This window comes from Chiloscyllium plagiosum, unplaced genomic scaffold (genome assembly GCF_037043375.1).
Source record: "Chiloscyllium plagiosum isolate Xiang-an unplaced genomic scaffold, Cpla_swu_hap1 HiC_scaffold_8, whole genome shotgun sequence".
In the NCBI taxonomy this organism is placed as follows: Eukaryota; Metazoa; Chordata; class Chondrichthyes; order Orectolobiformes; family Hemiscylliidae; genus Chiloscyllium; species Chiloscyllium plagiosum.
Window position 1 is genome coordinate 100,782,046 of NW_028270146.1, and position 13,887 is coordinate 100,795,932.

General features: G+C 42.7%; 1 protein-coding gene across 1 annotated transcript in view; it reads right to left on the reverse strand.

Annotated features, from left to right (window-relative positions):
* Positions 1-13: 13 nt before the first annotated feature.
* The window catches only part of znf106a (zinc finger protein 106a), a 94,092-nt gene continuing 80,218 nt past the window's right edge, over positions 14-13,887 (reverse strand). Inside the window, exons 18-22 of the mRNA XM_043698332.2 lie at positions 10,300-10,419; positions 5,149-5,220; positions 4,512-4,583; positions 2,322-2,468; positions 14-1,531 (exon numbers count right to left, since the gene is read on the reverse strand). Coding sequence (XP_043554267.2) covers positions 1,475-1,531; positions 2,322-2,468; positions 4,512-4,583; positions 5,149-5,220; positions 10,300-10,419 — 468 coding nt within the window. The 3' untranslated portion in view covers positions 14-1,474. The remainder of the gene's footprint in view (positions 1,532-2,321; positions 2,469-4,511; positions 4,584-5,148; positions 5,221-10,299; positions 10,420-13,887) is intronic.

The window sequence follows — 13,887 nt, forward strand, 5'->3', positions numbered from 1 at the left end:
TAGATCAGAAACATCTGATTCGGAAATACATCCTGAGTGACATTTATTCAGATTCTTGGAATAGTTTCCAAATCAATGTAAAATCATTTATTGTAAACATTCATTCCGACCACACACTGACAATTCACAGTCTTACCTATGACGCAGTCTCACAATCATATACAATATGCAGCTACATGATACATGGTGTACATAATATGTAGCCTCATGGCCACTTGTGATACATTTAAGGGGCCATGTACAATACATAAAGTCATGGCCATATTACATGTAGGCGCACAAAGCAGGTACAAAACGCAGCCTCTTTGCTTTGTCCCTTGTGTTGCGAAAGCACTCAGCCTTGGTGCCATATATTATACACTCTGTAAAAAGGGTGCACAATTCACAACCTCATAGTACAGTTTCAATTGGCCAACCTATCCTTCAAAGAATCTTTTCTTGATACCTCATCCAATTATCGACCTTAGTATATTTTAGCTTAAAATCTTGAAGAAAATAAAGCTTTACTTAAAAAATTCAATGAAATGGTCATGGTCAGGCTGCAATGTAGCTCAAGGCCTGACTGTGACCCCATGCTCACATCAAACGATAATCGCATTGAACCAAAGAATAAATAAACTGCAGTGATTTGCAGTATACACACACAGCATGAACAAAAAAAAACCCACCAGATCATGTCTCTACTCCAGCCATGGTTTTCACCATCAGGACTGGACTTGAATCGAATTGAGACTTCCCCCTCAGAATACGGCCTGAGCATCAACATCTACATCCATTCCACAATCCCTAACACGTACAAAACACACTCAAATTCCATCCCATATATTTAAAAAAAAACCTCAGTCCTGATTCAGAAACCATATTTTCTTAATGTAATTCTCTATCAATTTAATAGGCATAAAATTAATAAACAATAAGAAATAAATTGTATGCAAAATGACAGACCAGATCTTGGTTGCAGGAATCAGCAAGGATTCCACACGGCAGCTCTTGAACGGTGGGAAACTGCCAAACAAATGTGTACTTGAGTTACAAAATCCATAGTATCACACTTGGTCACATGCACTCGCGCAGACCCAGACTCTCAAATACACACACACACACAAATCAACTCATGCACACAGACTGAGACACACCTGCATGCAGTCCAAGACACGTGCAAGTACACACTGTGCACAAACTTGCGCAGCAGCCATTGTTGATTGGTATTCCCACGACTTTGCTCATTTCATGCCTTTAAAGTCCCATTCTGTCAACTTTCACCCTTCAGGCAACACAGCCTGTGTTGCGTACAGATCTGAGACACCTGCAGCTGGTAGGTTTAGTCCAGATGTGAAGCCATCGAGACTCCTCCAAGATCTGCAGCACGTTTTAAATATTATCACCTTGGAATGATGGAAACGTATTGTGTAAAGACGATTTATTTTATAAAGACTTCTAAACTGCTTCCCAATTTGGGAGGTCAAATATCTTCTCATGGGTCCACCTGGCCATTCTCCTCAGCATGCTCACAAAGGTGCTTGGGAACATCCTGCAAAACCAATTAACAAGGTTTCAGAATACCATGGGCAGACAGACAGACAAGGACTTGTTTCACACCCACATCGTCCTGATAAGCAAAAGCTCCAGCTCGGACAGATAACCTATATATTTGAATCTCACAAACCTCTTAGTTAGATTCCCGTCTGTAAATCATTCACAAGAATCCCAAAACACCCCCTGATCAGATTTAAGCTTGATCCAAGTATTTGATATGTACACACAATGCATCTGGAGTGTACAGCAGTCTGTAACTCATCCATCAGGTACTTCTGTGGAACCACACAAACTTGTAGAGATTCCTGCCTTTGAGCTTACTTCCGTTGTCCTATACCAAAAACAGAAGCTGCTTGAAAAGCTCAGCAGGTCTGGCAGCATCTATGAAGAGAAATCAGAGTTAGCGTTTTGGGTCGGGTGGCCCTTCCACAGACACTTCAAGTTCTCCAGCAGATCATTGGATCCAAAACGTTAACTCTGATCTTTCCTCACAGATGCTGCTAGATCTGCTGAGCTTTTCCAGCAGCTTCTGTTTTTGTTTCTGATTTACAGCATTCACAGTTCTTTCAGTTTTTACCCATTAGTCTATATATTATTTCAATTCTATACATTCGATGATCTATAGAACATACACACTGCAGTACATTAAAAACTCATTATAAACCCTGAATAGATTCCCACCTATAACTCAGTTCCCCTGCCTCAGGTACAGAATGCTGACTGGACTTGCCCTTCAGTAATTTTTCAAGTGACCTTGTTCTTTCCTAGCCCCTGTCTTTCCTCACCTGTTTGGACCCATTTTTCACAGAGAAGAAAGCGTCACAGTTGCGCCAGCGACACTTCTGAGTCTGGAAGGTGGGGTTGTGGTGATCAGACAACAGGTGATGCTTCAGGTGACTGAGAACACCAAAAATCAAAGTACAGCCAGACCACTGAAAGGGAACAGGCAAAGAATTAAATGGGCACAGAGGGGCAGTGAGTGATGAGGGAGAACAATGGAAAGGAGGTGGGGTTAGGGAGAATATATTTGAATATATCAGTTGGATTCACAAAATGATTACAGCATAAGCAGCTCTTCAGTCCATTCTGCGTGTACTGGCACTCTGGAACAAATCACCCAGCATTAGTCTCTCATTACTCCTTGTAACCCTTTCTTTTCATATAAAATCCTACTTCTGTTTTGAACTCTTCAATTGACCTTGCCTCCTCACTTCCCAGTAACCTGTAGTATTGTCCCAGAGTCGAACCATCCACCGTGTGAGAAAACATTCATGTAGCTGTTACTTCTTTTGCCAATTAGCTGAAATTTGTGTCCTCTTGTTCGTGATTCCTTTAACGGGGAATGTATTGTTCTAATTACCCCAGACCCTCATGATTTTAAATATCTCTATCAAATCTCCTCTAAGCCTTCTCCAAAAGTAACAGCCCCAATTTCTTCAACCTATCCATTCACCCCAGGACCATTCTCATAACCCTTTCTGCATATCCTCTCTAGTGGCTTCACACCCTTCTGAAGTGTACAGCCCAGAAGTGGATGCAAAACCCCGTTCTCCAAACAAAACCAGTGTTGTACACAAGTTTAATGGCACCTTCTTGCTCTTGTTCTCTATGCTCATATTAATAATGGCCAGCACACTGTACGTTCTGGAAACTGCTCTCTCAAACTGTCTAACCATTTTCAATGAGTTATGCACATATACACATATGCTCCAGCATTTAAAATAAAAATGCTGTATACTTCATCTGCCATTTGTCTGCCCAGTTCACCAAGTTGTCTGTCCTTCAGATGTTCAACACCATCCTCCTCACAGCTCATAACACTTCCAGATTTTTGTATCATCTGCACATTTTGAATTCAGCAATAGCAAAGGTCCTAAACCCCTGGGCAACTCTGTTAAATATCGTCCTTCAATCTGAAAAACTTCCATGAATCAAAACTCTTGTTTGCTGTCAATGGAGACAACTCCGCATCCAAAACAAAACAGAATGCTGGTGCAGCATGTCTGGCAGTATCTGTGGAGAGAGAAACAAGTTAAAGTTTCGAGTCCAGAATTGAAAGGAGCTGGAAAACACTGCTTGTGTTGTTGACCGAGGGGGAAGAGTAACGTCTAGAAATAGATTGTGGGGGTGCTCACAGCAAAAGACAAAGGCAGTGATAGAGGTGGTAAAGGAGTGATAGAGATGAAAAATAGGTATTAGAAAATAGAAATATTAGCTGTGAAAAGTAGAACAAGCCAAATAAGACACAAACAAAGACCAACACCAATAGAAAATGGGTGATGTAAGAGCAACAGAGGACTGTAATACTCTGACTGTGGACTCAATAGAGGCTGAAAAGTAGAAAATAGGTGTTGTTCCTCCAATGAGGTTCACTGGAATATTTCTGCACACCAAGGACAAAGTGTTATCACAGAAACAAGGTGGTTTATTGAAACTGGAAAGTTGGGGTCACTGACACGTGGAGTGGAGATATTCAGTAAAGTGGTCACCCAGTCTACATTTAGTCTCACCAATGTAAAGGAGACCACATTGTGAGCAGGGAATGTAAAGAAGTGAGCTACACAGATAGTGGATGCATTGGATGTAATTTTCCAAAAATTCTTGGATTTTGGAGAAGTACTTGAGGATTGGAAAACTAGCAATGTGATGTATCTATTCATAAATGGATTGAGGCAAAGTGCAGGTAACTTTAAGCAGAAGCACTGGAATCAATTATTAAAGTTGTAATAGCTGATTTGGAAAATAATAATCTAATCAAGAAAAATCAGCTTGGCTTCATGAAAGGGAAATACAGTGAGAACATGGTATAGAGGAGTCAGGGAAACAGCAGATACAGCGTGAGCTGGGCACAGTAGGGTTAAGGAGACAGGCTAAAATACAGTATGAGTTGAGTACAACAGTCAGATTTAGCAAGAGGTGGGTACAGCAGCAACCAACTGTTGTATATTTATACACAAAGTTTCTTTCCTACTTACCCAACAGCGGAAGTTCTGCATCAAGTTCAGTCGCACAGCCTGTATACTGCCATCGTAACAACCTGTGTAGATCTATGGGTAAAAATAAAATTGCTGATCAAAACATAGAGGGCCGAAAGGCCTGTGTTGCGCTGTAGTGTTTGAAAAAAGTCTCAAAAAAAAAACTTGAGTTTCATAACTGCCCTTGAACTGAGCAGCTTGCTAGGCCATTTCAGAGGGAAGTTGTGAATCAACCACATTAGCTAACTCCAGATGCAAAGCAAAGATTAGACTGGTGAAGGAGGGCAGATTTTCTTCCTTTGAGAATGGGAAGAAACTGGATCGGTTTTTATGATAATTTGGGAATTTAATTGTCATCACTGAGCTTTCCATTTTATTGTATTTAAGCTCCCCCGCCTCAGCTGCCCTGGTGGGATCTAAACACTTGTTCTCTCTACATCATTATCCTAGACCTCTGATTCACTGGATTTGTAATTTGGATTTGTCAAACAGATAGTACAGCAGTGATCCTGCCATTCATTGCTGTATCATGGTGTAACGCACCAGGGCGGGGGCGGGGACAGGGGCAATTCCTTGATTCCAATGGATCACTGCAAGGGGAATGTTCATATTTAATCAGATTGCTGCTGACACTCACCATGCTCTTGTGTATGACCATACACATCAACATATCCTTGTGGCCACCATATACTTGTAAACGATCGTGTGACTAGATACCAAAAGATAAGGAGAATAACATTCTGTTAGACAATCATTCTACATGTTGTTCTGCTTAACTTTAAGTTAGGTAAATATAGCCCTGTTAACAGGTTAGGTAAATATAGCCCTGTTAACACAGGTAAAACAGTTTCAAGGATCTTCACAGGAACACTATCAAAGAGATGTGGACACAGAGCTACACGAGGATCCAAAAGGAGAGCAGGGGAGGGGAGTGAATGGATTGGAACGCTGAGGTTCTTGGGAGCTCAAAGTATAATGACAGGATGATTAAAATCTGTCTGACGGGGATAGAATTAGAGGATTATGGGCATCTCAAAGTTTTGCAGGCTGGAAGAAACTAAAGAGATAGGGACGAACACAAACACTTGAATTTTAACGTCCTCAAGTATTTTAGAAACAAATACAACATGACATATAGATTTCACCAGTTGGTCTCATTCATGTCACACTTGTTTGTATGAGATTGTGCAGTAGATAAGTCAAATGTAAGATCATGTCACCAGAAATAAAATACAAGGTAATCATGGGCAGAACCTACAGAGTGTGGTTAGTACAGGTGACTGTCCTGAAACCACCAGTATTGTACTGCGGTTTTACACAGCAACAAACTGTAGCCAGCCTCTCAGTTACATTACCACCAGCACATCAGAATGCTATGAACCCTTCTTTTGGGTTATAGCAATTCTGATGGTGTATCTTTTCCCAGTTCCTGTTTAACTAAGCAAGCAATAATTTCCAGTCTCACAAGCTGGTCCTCTGATACAAATCCTTGGCTCTTTTGTATGCCTGAACTGTCCACACTAATTTCAGCGTTCAGAACCTTTTAGCTGGGATCACACAGCATTTCTCCTGAAGCTTCTGAAATTCTGGTTTTCTTCTTATTTTCAAACAATAAACTGACTTCTCTACAGAGCTTGGTAAACACTAGGAGTTTGAAAACAGTGGCCTCTGCAGCATGGCTGGTGCTGCGTGAAAAGGTTAAGAGCTCATGCTGTTGAGAGTGTTAAACCAGCTAACCAACAGGAAACAAAGTCTGGATAAATGGGTCAGATTGGAAAAGTAACTGGTGGACTGCCAAAATCACTGTTGAGGGCTCAGCTACTTGAATCTATATAATTGACTTGGATTGACCGTATTTTAGACAAATTTGCTTAAAAACAGGTTCGAAAGCAAGTTGTGAGGAGCATACATAAGGCATATAAATAGGTTAAGTAAATGGGAAATATATGACAGATGGTGCATAATGTGAACTTTGGCAGGAAAAATTAAAAGCAGAATATTATTTTAATGAAGAGACCTCACAGAATGATACAATTCAGAGGGATCTGGGTACCTTTATGTGTGAAACACAGTCACCAAGCAATTCGGAAGGCAAATTTGCAGGACTCAAGAAGTCTCACTACAATTATACGTGATTTTGGCACCTGGAACATGATGTGCAAAGGTTTCTGGGCTTTGAGAGTGGTCTCTGAGATGACAGGCAAAGTAAACGGGGTCTGTATCCTTTAGAGTTTAGGATGGGGGGAGAACTCATTGAAACACATGAAGTTTGTTTTGGCTCATTGGGGAATCTAACACACGGTAGAGTTTCATGATAAGCATCAGATCATTTCAGACTGAGACAAGGAGAAATTATTTCACCTAATTGGTTGTGAATCCTCAGAACTGAGGGCTTTGGGTGTTGAGTATCTTCAAGGTTGGCTTAGACAGATTTTGGTGTTTCAGTTAAACACCTGATATAGGGAGCAGGCAGAAAGGAGGAGTTGACATCCAAGAGCAGATATCATTTTACTGAAGAGCAAAGTAGGCTAGCCCAGGGCAAATGGTCTACTCCTGTTCCCATTAATGGTATTATTGGAAGTCTTGTTGCAATTGCTGAGGCCAAAAGTATGTGTACAGTTTGGTGGCTGACTTAAGGAAGGACAGTTTTGCAGAGGAAATCAGAGATTGCCTTGTGAGATACGGTTGTTGGTGTTTGGAAAAATGAGGAGTGATCTTACTGGGACCCAAGGTACCCAGATGGGATCTTTTTAAATGTTCTTAAACCCAAATACAAACTCCACAGACATTTTAAAGATACAAGATTTTCTTCACATGCAGCTTCCAAGTCAAAGGTGACAGACCTTTGCTCCGACCAGGACTGTACACTAATGTCAATACAGTGGTAGAACTACATCCACCAAAACTCTTAATCAGTCTTAAACAGTGACAGACCTGTGTATATTACGAATGTCATGTTCGCCTGCATCGACCAGTACTGTAACTGTACAGAAATAGACATATTCAGCATCTCTGAACCCAGCCAATCAATGACAGACCGGAACAACCAGCATTGCATGTATTATATAGTGACAGACCCGAATTCACCTGTACTGCGGCTCCTGGCTTTAGGCTTGAATGAAGCATGGACAAAAACAGCTGAATTTCAGAGTTAAGGTGAGATGCCCTTGGCATCAAGGAGCCTGAGCAAAACCCACCACTGGTTGGTGTCATAGCTAGCAAATAGGAAGATGATTGGGGTTGTTGGAGCTCTGTCATCTCAGCTCCAGGACATCTTTGCAGAAGTTGCAGTTTCAATACGGTTGAAGTGGGGATGTTCACTGATGATCGTAAACGTTATCACCACTCACAACTACTCAAGACAGTGAAGCAGTTCTCGTTCAAATGCAGCAATATCTCAACAATATGCAGATTTGGGCTGACAAGTGGCAAGAAACATTCATGCCAAATAACCATCATCCCATGACATTCAATAGCATTACCATCACTGAACTCCCTATTATCAAATTTCTGAGGGTTACTATCGACCAGAACCTAAACTAGCCATATAAACAAAGTGGCTACAATAGCAGGTCAGAGGCTAGGAATATTGTGGCAAGAAACTCACCTCCTGACTCCCTAAAACCTAAATCAGACAAGGCACAAGTCAGGAGTGTGATGAAATATCCTCCACTTGACTAGATGGGTACTGTTGGGGCTTGTCACCATCCAGGACGATGCAGCTCACTTGATTGGCACCACATCCACCAACAACCACTCCCTCCATACTGCTGCTACTAAGTGTTGGTGGTGTACTATCTGCAATGAAGAAATTCAACAGAGGTTCTTAGACAGAGCCTCCTAAAACCACAATCACTTCCATCTAGAAGGACAGGGCAGCAGATACATGGGAACTCCACCAGCTGCAGGTTCCCCTCCAAATTACTCACCACCCTGACTGGGAAATATATCACCACTGTCACTGGGTCAAAACTCTCAAACACCCTAAATAGCACAATGGATAACTCTGCAGCAGATTGACTGGAGTGACTGTATAAAGTGACTTTGTGCCACCTTCTGAATGACTATTAGCAAAGGCAATAAATTATGTCCAGCAATGACCCACAACTTGGGAAAGAATAAAAACAGAACTGCACCCATCAACACTGCAACCTTGTGTTACAGTGACACACCAGTACTGCACTCCATTGATACACAGTGACAGGGCTCTATACTGTACTCCAGTGTTACACAGCGATAGACCTGTACATACAACAGTGCTGTACTAGTGTTACACAGTGGCAAAGCATGTACACATCAGTACTGTACATGTGTCACACAGGTGCAGAGTTATGTACACTTGTACTATACTCCAGTGTTACACTGCAATAAAGCTCTTTGCACCAGGGCTGTACTCCAGTGTTATACAGTGACAGAATTGGATACACCTGTACTATACCCCAGTGTTATACAGTGACAGAGTTGGATACACCTGTACTGTACTCCAGTGTATACAGTGACAGAATTGGATACACCTGTACTATACCCCAGTGTTATACAGTGACAGAGTTGGATACACCTGTACTATACCCCAGTGTTATACAGTGACAGAATTGGATACACCTGTACTATACCCCAGTGTTATACAGTGACAGAGTTGGATACACCTGTACTGTACTCCAGTGTATACAGTGACAGAATTGGATACACCTGTACTATACCCCAGTGTTATACAGTGACAGAACTGGATACACCTGCACTGTACTCGTGTTATGCAGTGACAAGTTGGATACACCAGTACTGTACCTGTGTTATACAGTGGCAGAATTGGATACACCTGTACTGTACCCCAGTGTTATACAGTAACAGAGTTGGATACAATAGTACTGTACCCCAGTGTTATACAGTGACAGAGTTGGATATATCTGTACTGTACTCCAGGGTTATACAGAGAGGGAATTGAATACACCTGTACTGTACGCCAATGTTATACTGTGAAGACTTGGATACACTTGTACTGTACCCCAGTGTTATACTGTGAAGAGTTGGATACACCTGTACTGTACCCCAGTGTTGTACAGTGACAGGTCTGGATATTTTTAGATTAGATTAGATTACTTACAGTGTGGAAACAGGCCCTTTGGCCCAACAAGCTCACACTGACCCTCCGAAGCGCAACTCACCCAGACCCATTCCCCTACATTTCACCCCTTCACCTACCGCTACGGGCAATTTAGCATAGCCAATTCACCTAATCTGCACATTTTGGACTGTAGGAGGAAACCGGAGCACCTGGAGGAAACCCACGCAGACACGGGGAGAATGTGCAAACTCCACACAGTCAGTCGCCTGAGGGGGGAATTGAACCCGGGTCTCTGGTGCTGTGAGGCAACAGTACTAACCACTGTGCCATCGATGAATGCCTGTACTGTACTCCAGTGTTACAGTGACAGAGTTAGATACACCTGTACTGTACCCCAATGTTATACAGTGAAGACTTGGATACACCTGTACTGTACCCCAGTGTTATACAGTGAAGAGTTGGATACACCTGTACTGTACCCCAGTGTTATACAGTGACAGAGTTGGATACACCAGTACTGTACCCCAGTGTTATACAGTGAAGAGTTGGATACACCTGTACTGTACGCCCATTGTACAGTGACAGATCTGGATATACCTGTACTGTATTCCAGTGTTACAGTGAAGAGTTGGGTACACCTGTACTGTACGCCCAGTGTTGTACAGTGACAGATCTGGATATACCTGTACTGTATTCCCATGTTACATTGTGACAGAGCTGGCTTACCTGTAGTTCATAAACTCGCACGAGTTTGTCTAAGCAGGCTGTCACCATCACCTTTCCCAGGATGTTTACAACTGTGACAGCATGGTTGTGGCCTTTGTAGATCCGCACTAATTCTCCAGTCTGAGGAAAGAAAGGGTACAAGATAGTCAGTTCAGTTCTGAGCGTAATCAAAGTCATCTCTAGTGAACTCTGGGACCCCTCAAACCTCTACTCACTGACTGCTATATTTACATGGGACTTGCTGTCTCTCCCTGACAGATCTACAGATTTCAAACAATTCAGCCTAATAGGAATTCTTCACAGACATGTCAGGATAACCTGGTGTTGACAGGATATTGGATTTCAGTGCAGATCAAGCAATTTGCACACAGATTATGTCACGATACCAGCTGTGACTCTGGGGGCAACCTCTTGCTTCTAAGTCCCTCGGGCTGGTGTGGCCAGAAACAGGGAGATAATGGACTTGAACGTGTGGTTGGGGAACTGGTCCAGGAAGCAAGGATTTAAGTTCTGGGATCACTGGGGTATATTTTGTGGTAAGCATAAATTCTATAAGAGAGATGGCTTGCACCTTAATAGGTTAGGGACCAGCATTCTGGCAGGCAGGTTTTCTATTGCAACACCGCTACATTTAAACTAAGTAGCAGGGGGAGGGGACAAACTGGATGCTTAAAAAGGAAATTGAAGGGAAAGTTAGAACAAGAGAAGTCAAGAAAGAAAACTGTATCAATGAAGCAGAAAACTCGGAAAGGGATCATGCTGTAAGGTTGAGTGAAATAGGGGTTGATGGGAAGGGTGAGAGCAGTAACAAATTAAAAATACTATACATGAATGCACGAAGCATTAGACATAAGATGGATGAGCTTGAGGCTCTTTTGGAAATTGGCAGATACGATATTGTGGGGATAACTGAGACGTGGCTTCAAGTGGACAGGGCCTGGGAAATGAATATTCAAGGCTACACGTGCTATCGCAAGGACAGACTGACGGGCAGAGGGGGTGGGGTGGCTTTGTTGGTAAGGGAGTAAATTCAGTCCCTTGCGCGGGGGGACCTAGAGTCAGGGGATGTAGAGGCAGTGTGGATAGAGCTGCGAAATACTAAGGGTAAAAAGACCCTCTTGAGAGTCATCTACAGGCCCCCAAACAGTAGTCTGGATGTTGGATGTAAGTTGAATCAGGAGCTGAAATTGGCCTGTCGCAAAGATGTTACTACAGTTGTTATGGGGGATTTTAACATGCAGATAGACTGGGAGAATCAGGATGGTATTGGACCTCAAGAAAGAGTCTTTGTGGAGTCCTCAGAGATGGATTCTTAGAGCAGCTGGTGCTGGAGCCGACCAGGGAGAAGGCAATTCTGGCTCTGGTATTGTGTAACGAACCAGAATTGGTCAGAGACCTCGAAGTGAAGGAGCCATTGGGAAGTAGTAACCATAATACATTAAGCTTCAATCTGCAATTTGAGAGGGAGAGGGTACAGTCGGAAGTGATAGTACTTCTGTTGAATAAAGGGAACTATGGAGCTATGAGGGAGGAGCTGGCCAAAGTTCAATGGTGCAATACCTTAGCAGGGATGACCGTGGAGGAACAATGGCGGATATTTCTGTGTATAATGCAGAAGTTGCAGGATCAGTTCATTCCTAAAAGGAATAAAAATCCCAGGAGGAGGCATGGGCAGCCGTGGCTGACGAGGGAAGGTAAGAAACATATAAAGTTAAAAGAGAAAAAGTATAACATAGCAAAGATAAGTGGGAAAACTGAGGACTGGGAAGCTTTTAAAGAGCAACAGAGGATTATTAAGAAGGAAATACGCAAAGAAAAAATTAGGTACGAAGGTAAACTGGCCAATAATATAAAGGAGGATAGTAAAAGCTTTTTTAGATATGTGCAAGGCAAAAAAATGGTTAGGACTAAAATTGGGCCCTTGAAGACAAAAACAGGGGAATATATTATGGGGAACAAAGAAATGGCAGAAGAATTAAATGGGTACTTCAGATCTGTGTTCACTGGGGAAGACACAAGCAATCTCCCTGAGGTAACAGTGGCTGAAGGACCTGAACTTAAGGGAATTTATATTTGCCAGGATTTGGTGTTGGAGAGACTGTTAGGTCTGAAGGTTGATAAGTCTCCGGGGCCTGATGGTCTACATCCCAGCGTACTGAAGGAGGTGGCTCGGGAAATCGTGGATGCGTTGGTGATATTTTCCAGAGTTCGATAGATTCGGGGTCGGTTCCTGAGGATTGAAGGGTGGCTAATGTTATACCACTTTTTTAAGAAAGGTGGGAGAGAGAAAGCAGGAAATTATAGACCAGTTAGTCTGACCTCAGTGGTGGGAAAGCTGCTGGAGTCTATTATAAAGGATGAAATTACGGCACATCTAGATAGTAACAGGATAGGACAGAGTCAGCATGGATTTATGAAGGGAAAATCATGCTTGTCTAACCTTCATGAATTTTTTGAGGATGTAACTCTGAAGATGGACGAGGGAGATCCAGTAGATGTAGTGTACCTGGACTTTCAGAAAGCTTTTGATAAAGTCCCACACAGGAGGTTACTGAGTAAAATTAGGGCTGAAAATGTATTGCTGAAAAAGCGCAGCAGGTCAGGCAGCATCCAAGGAACAGGAGAATCGACGTTTCGGGCAAAAGTCCTTCTTCAGGCTCATGCCCGAAACGTCGATTCTCCTGTTCCTTGGATGCTGCCTGACCTGCTGTGCTTTTACAGCAACACATTTTCTGCTCTGATCTCCAGCATCTGCAGCCCTCACTTTTTCCAGTAAAATTAGGGCGCATGGTATTGGGGGCAAATTACTAGATTGGATTGAAAATTGGTTGGCTGATAGGAAACGGGTAGTGATAAACGGCTCCATTTCGGAATGACAGGCAGTGACCAGTGGGGTACCGCAGGGATCCGTGCTGGGACCGCAGCTTTTTACAATATATGTTAATGATATAGAAGATGGTATTAGTAATAACATTAGCAAATTTGCTGATGATACAAAGCTGGGTGGCAGGGTGAAATGTGATGAGGATGTTAGGAGATTACATGGTGACCTGGACAGGTTAGGTAAGTGGGCAGATGCATAGCAGATGCAGTTTAATGTGGATAAATGTATGGTTATCCACTTTGGTGGCAAGAACAGGAAGGCAGATTACTACCTCAATGGAATCAATTTAGGTAAAGGGGCAGTACAAGAGATCTGGGTGTTCTTGTACACCAGTCAATGAAGGCAAGCATGCAGGTACAGCAGGTAGTGAAGAAGGCTAATAGCATGCTGGCCTTCATAACAAGAGGGATTGAGTATAGAAGCAAAGAGGTGCCTCTGCAGCTGTACAGGGCCCTAGTGAGACCACACCTGGAGTACTGTGTGCAGTTCTAATCTCCAAATTTGAGGAAAGACATTCTGGCTATTGAGGGAGTGCAGCGTATGTTCACGAGGTCAATTCCTGGAATGGAGCGATTACCTTACACTGAAAGACTGAAGCAACTGGGCTTGTATACCCTTGAGTTTAGAAGACTGAGAGGGGATCTGATTGAGACATATAAGATTATGAAAGGATTGGACACTCTGGCAGCAGGAAACATGTTTCC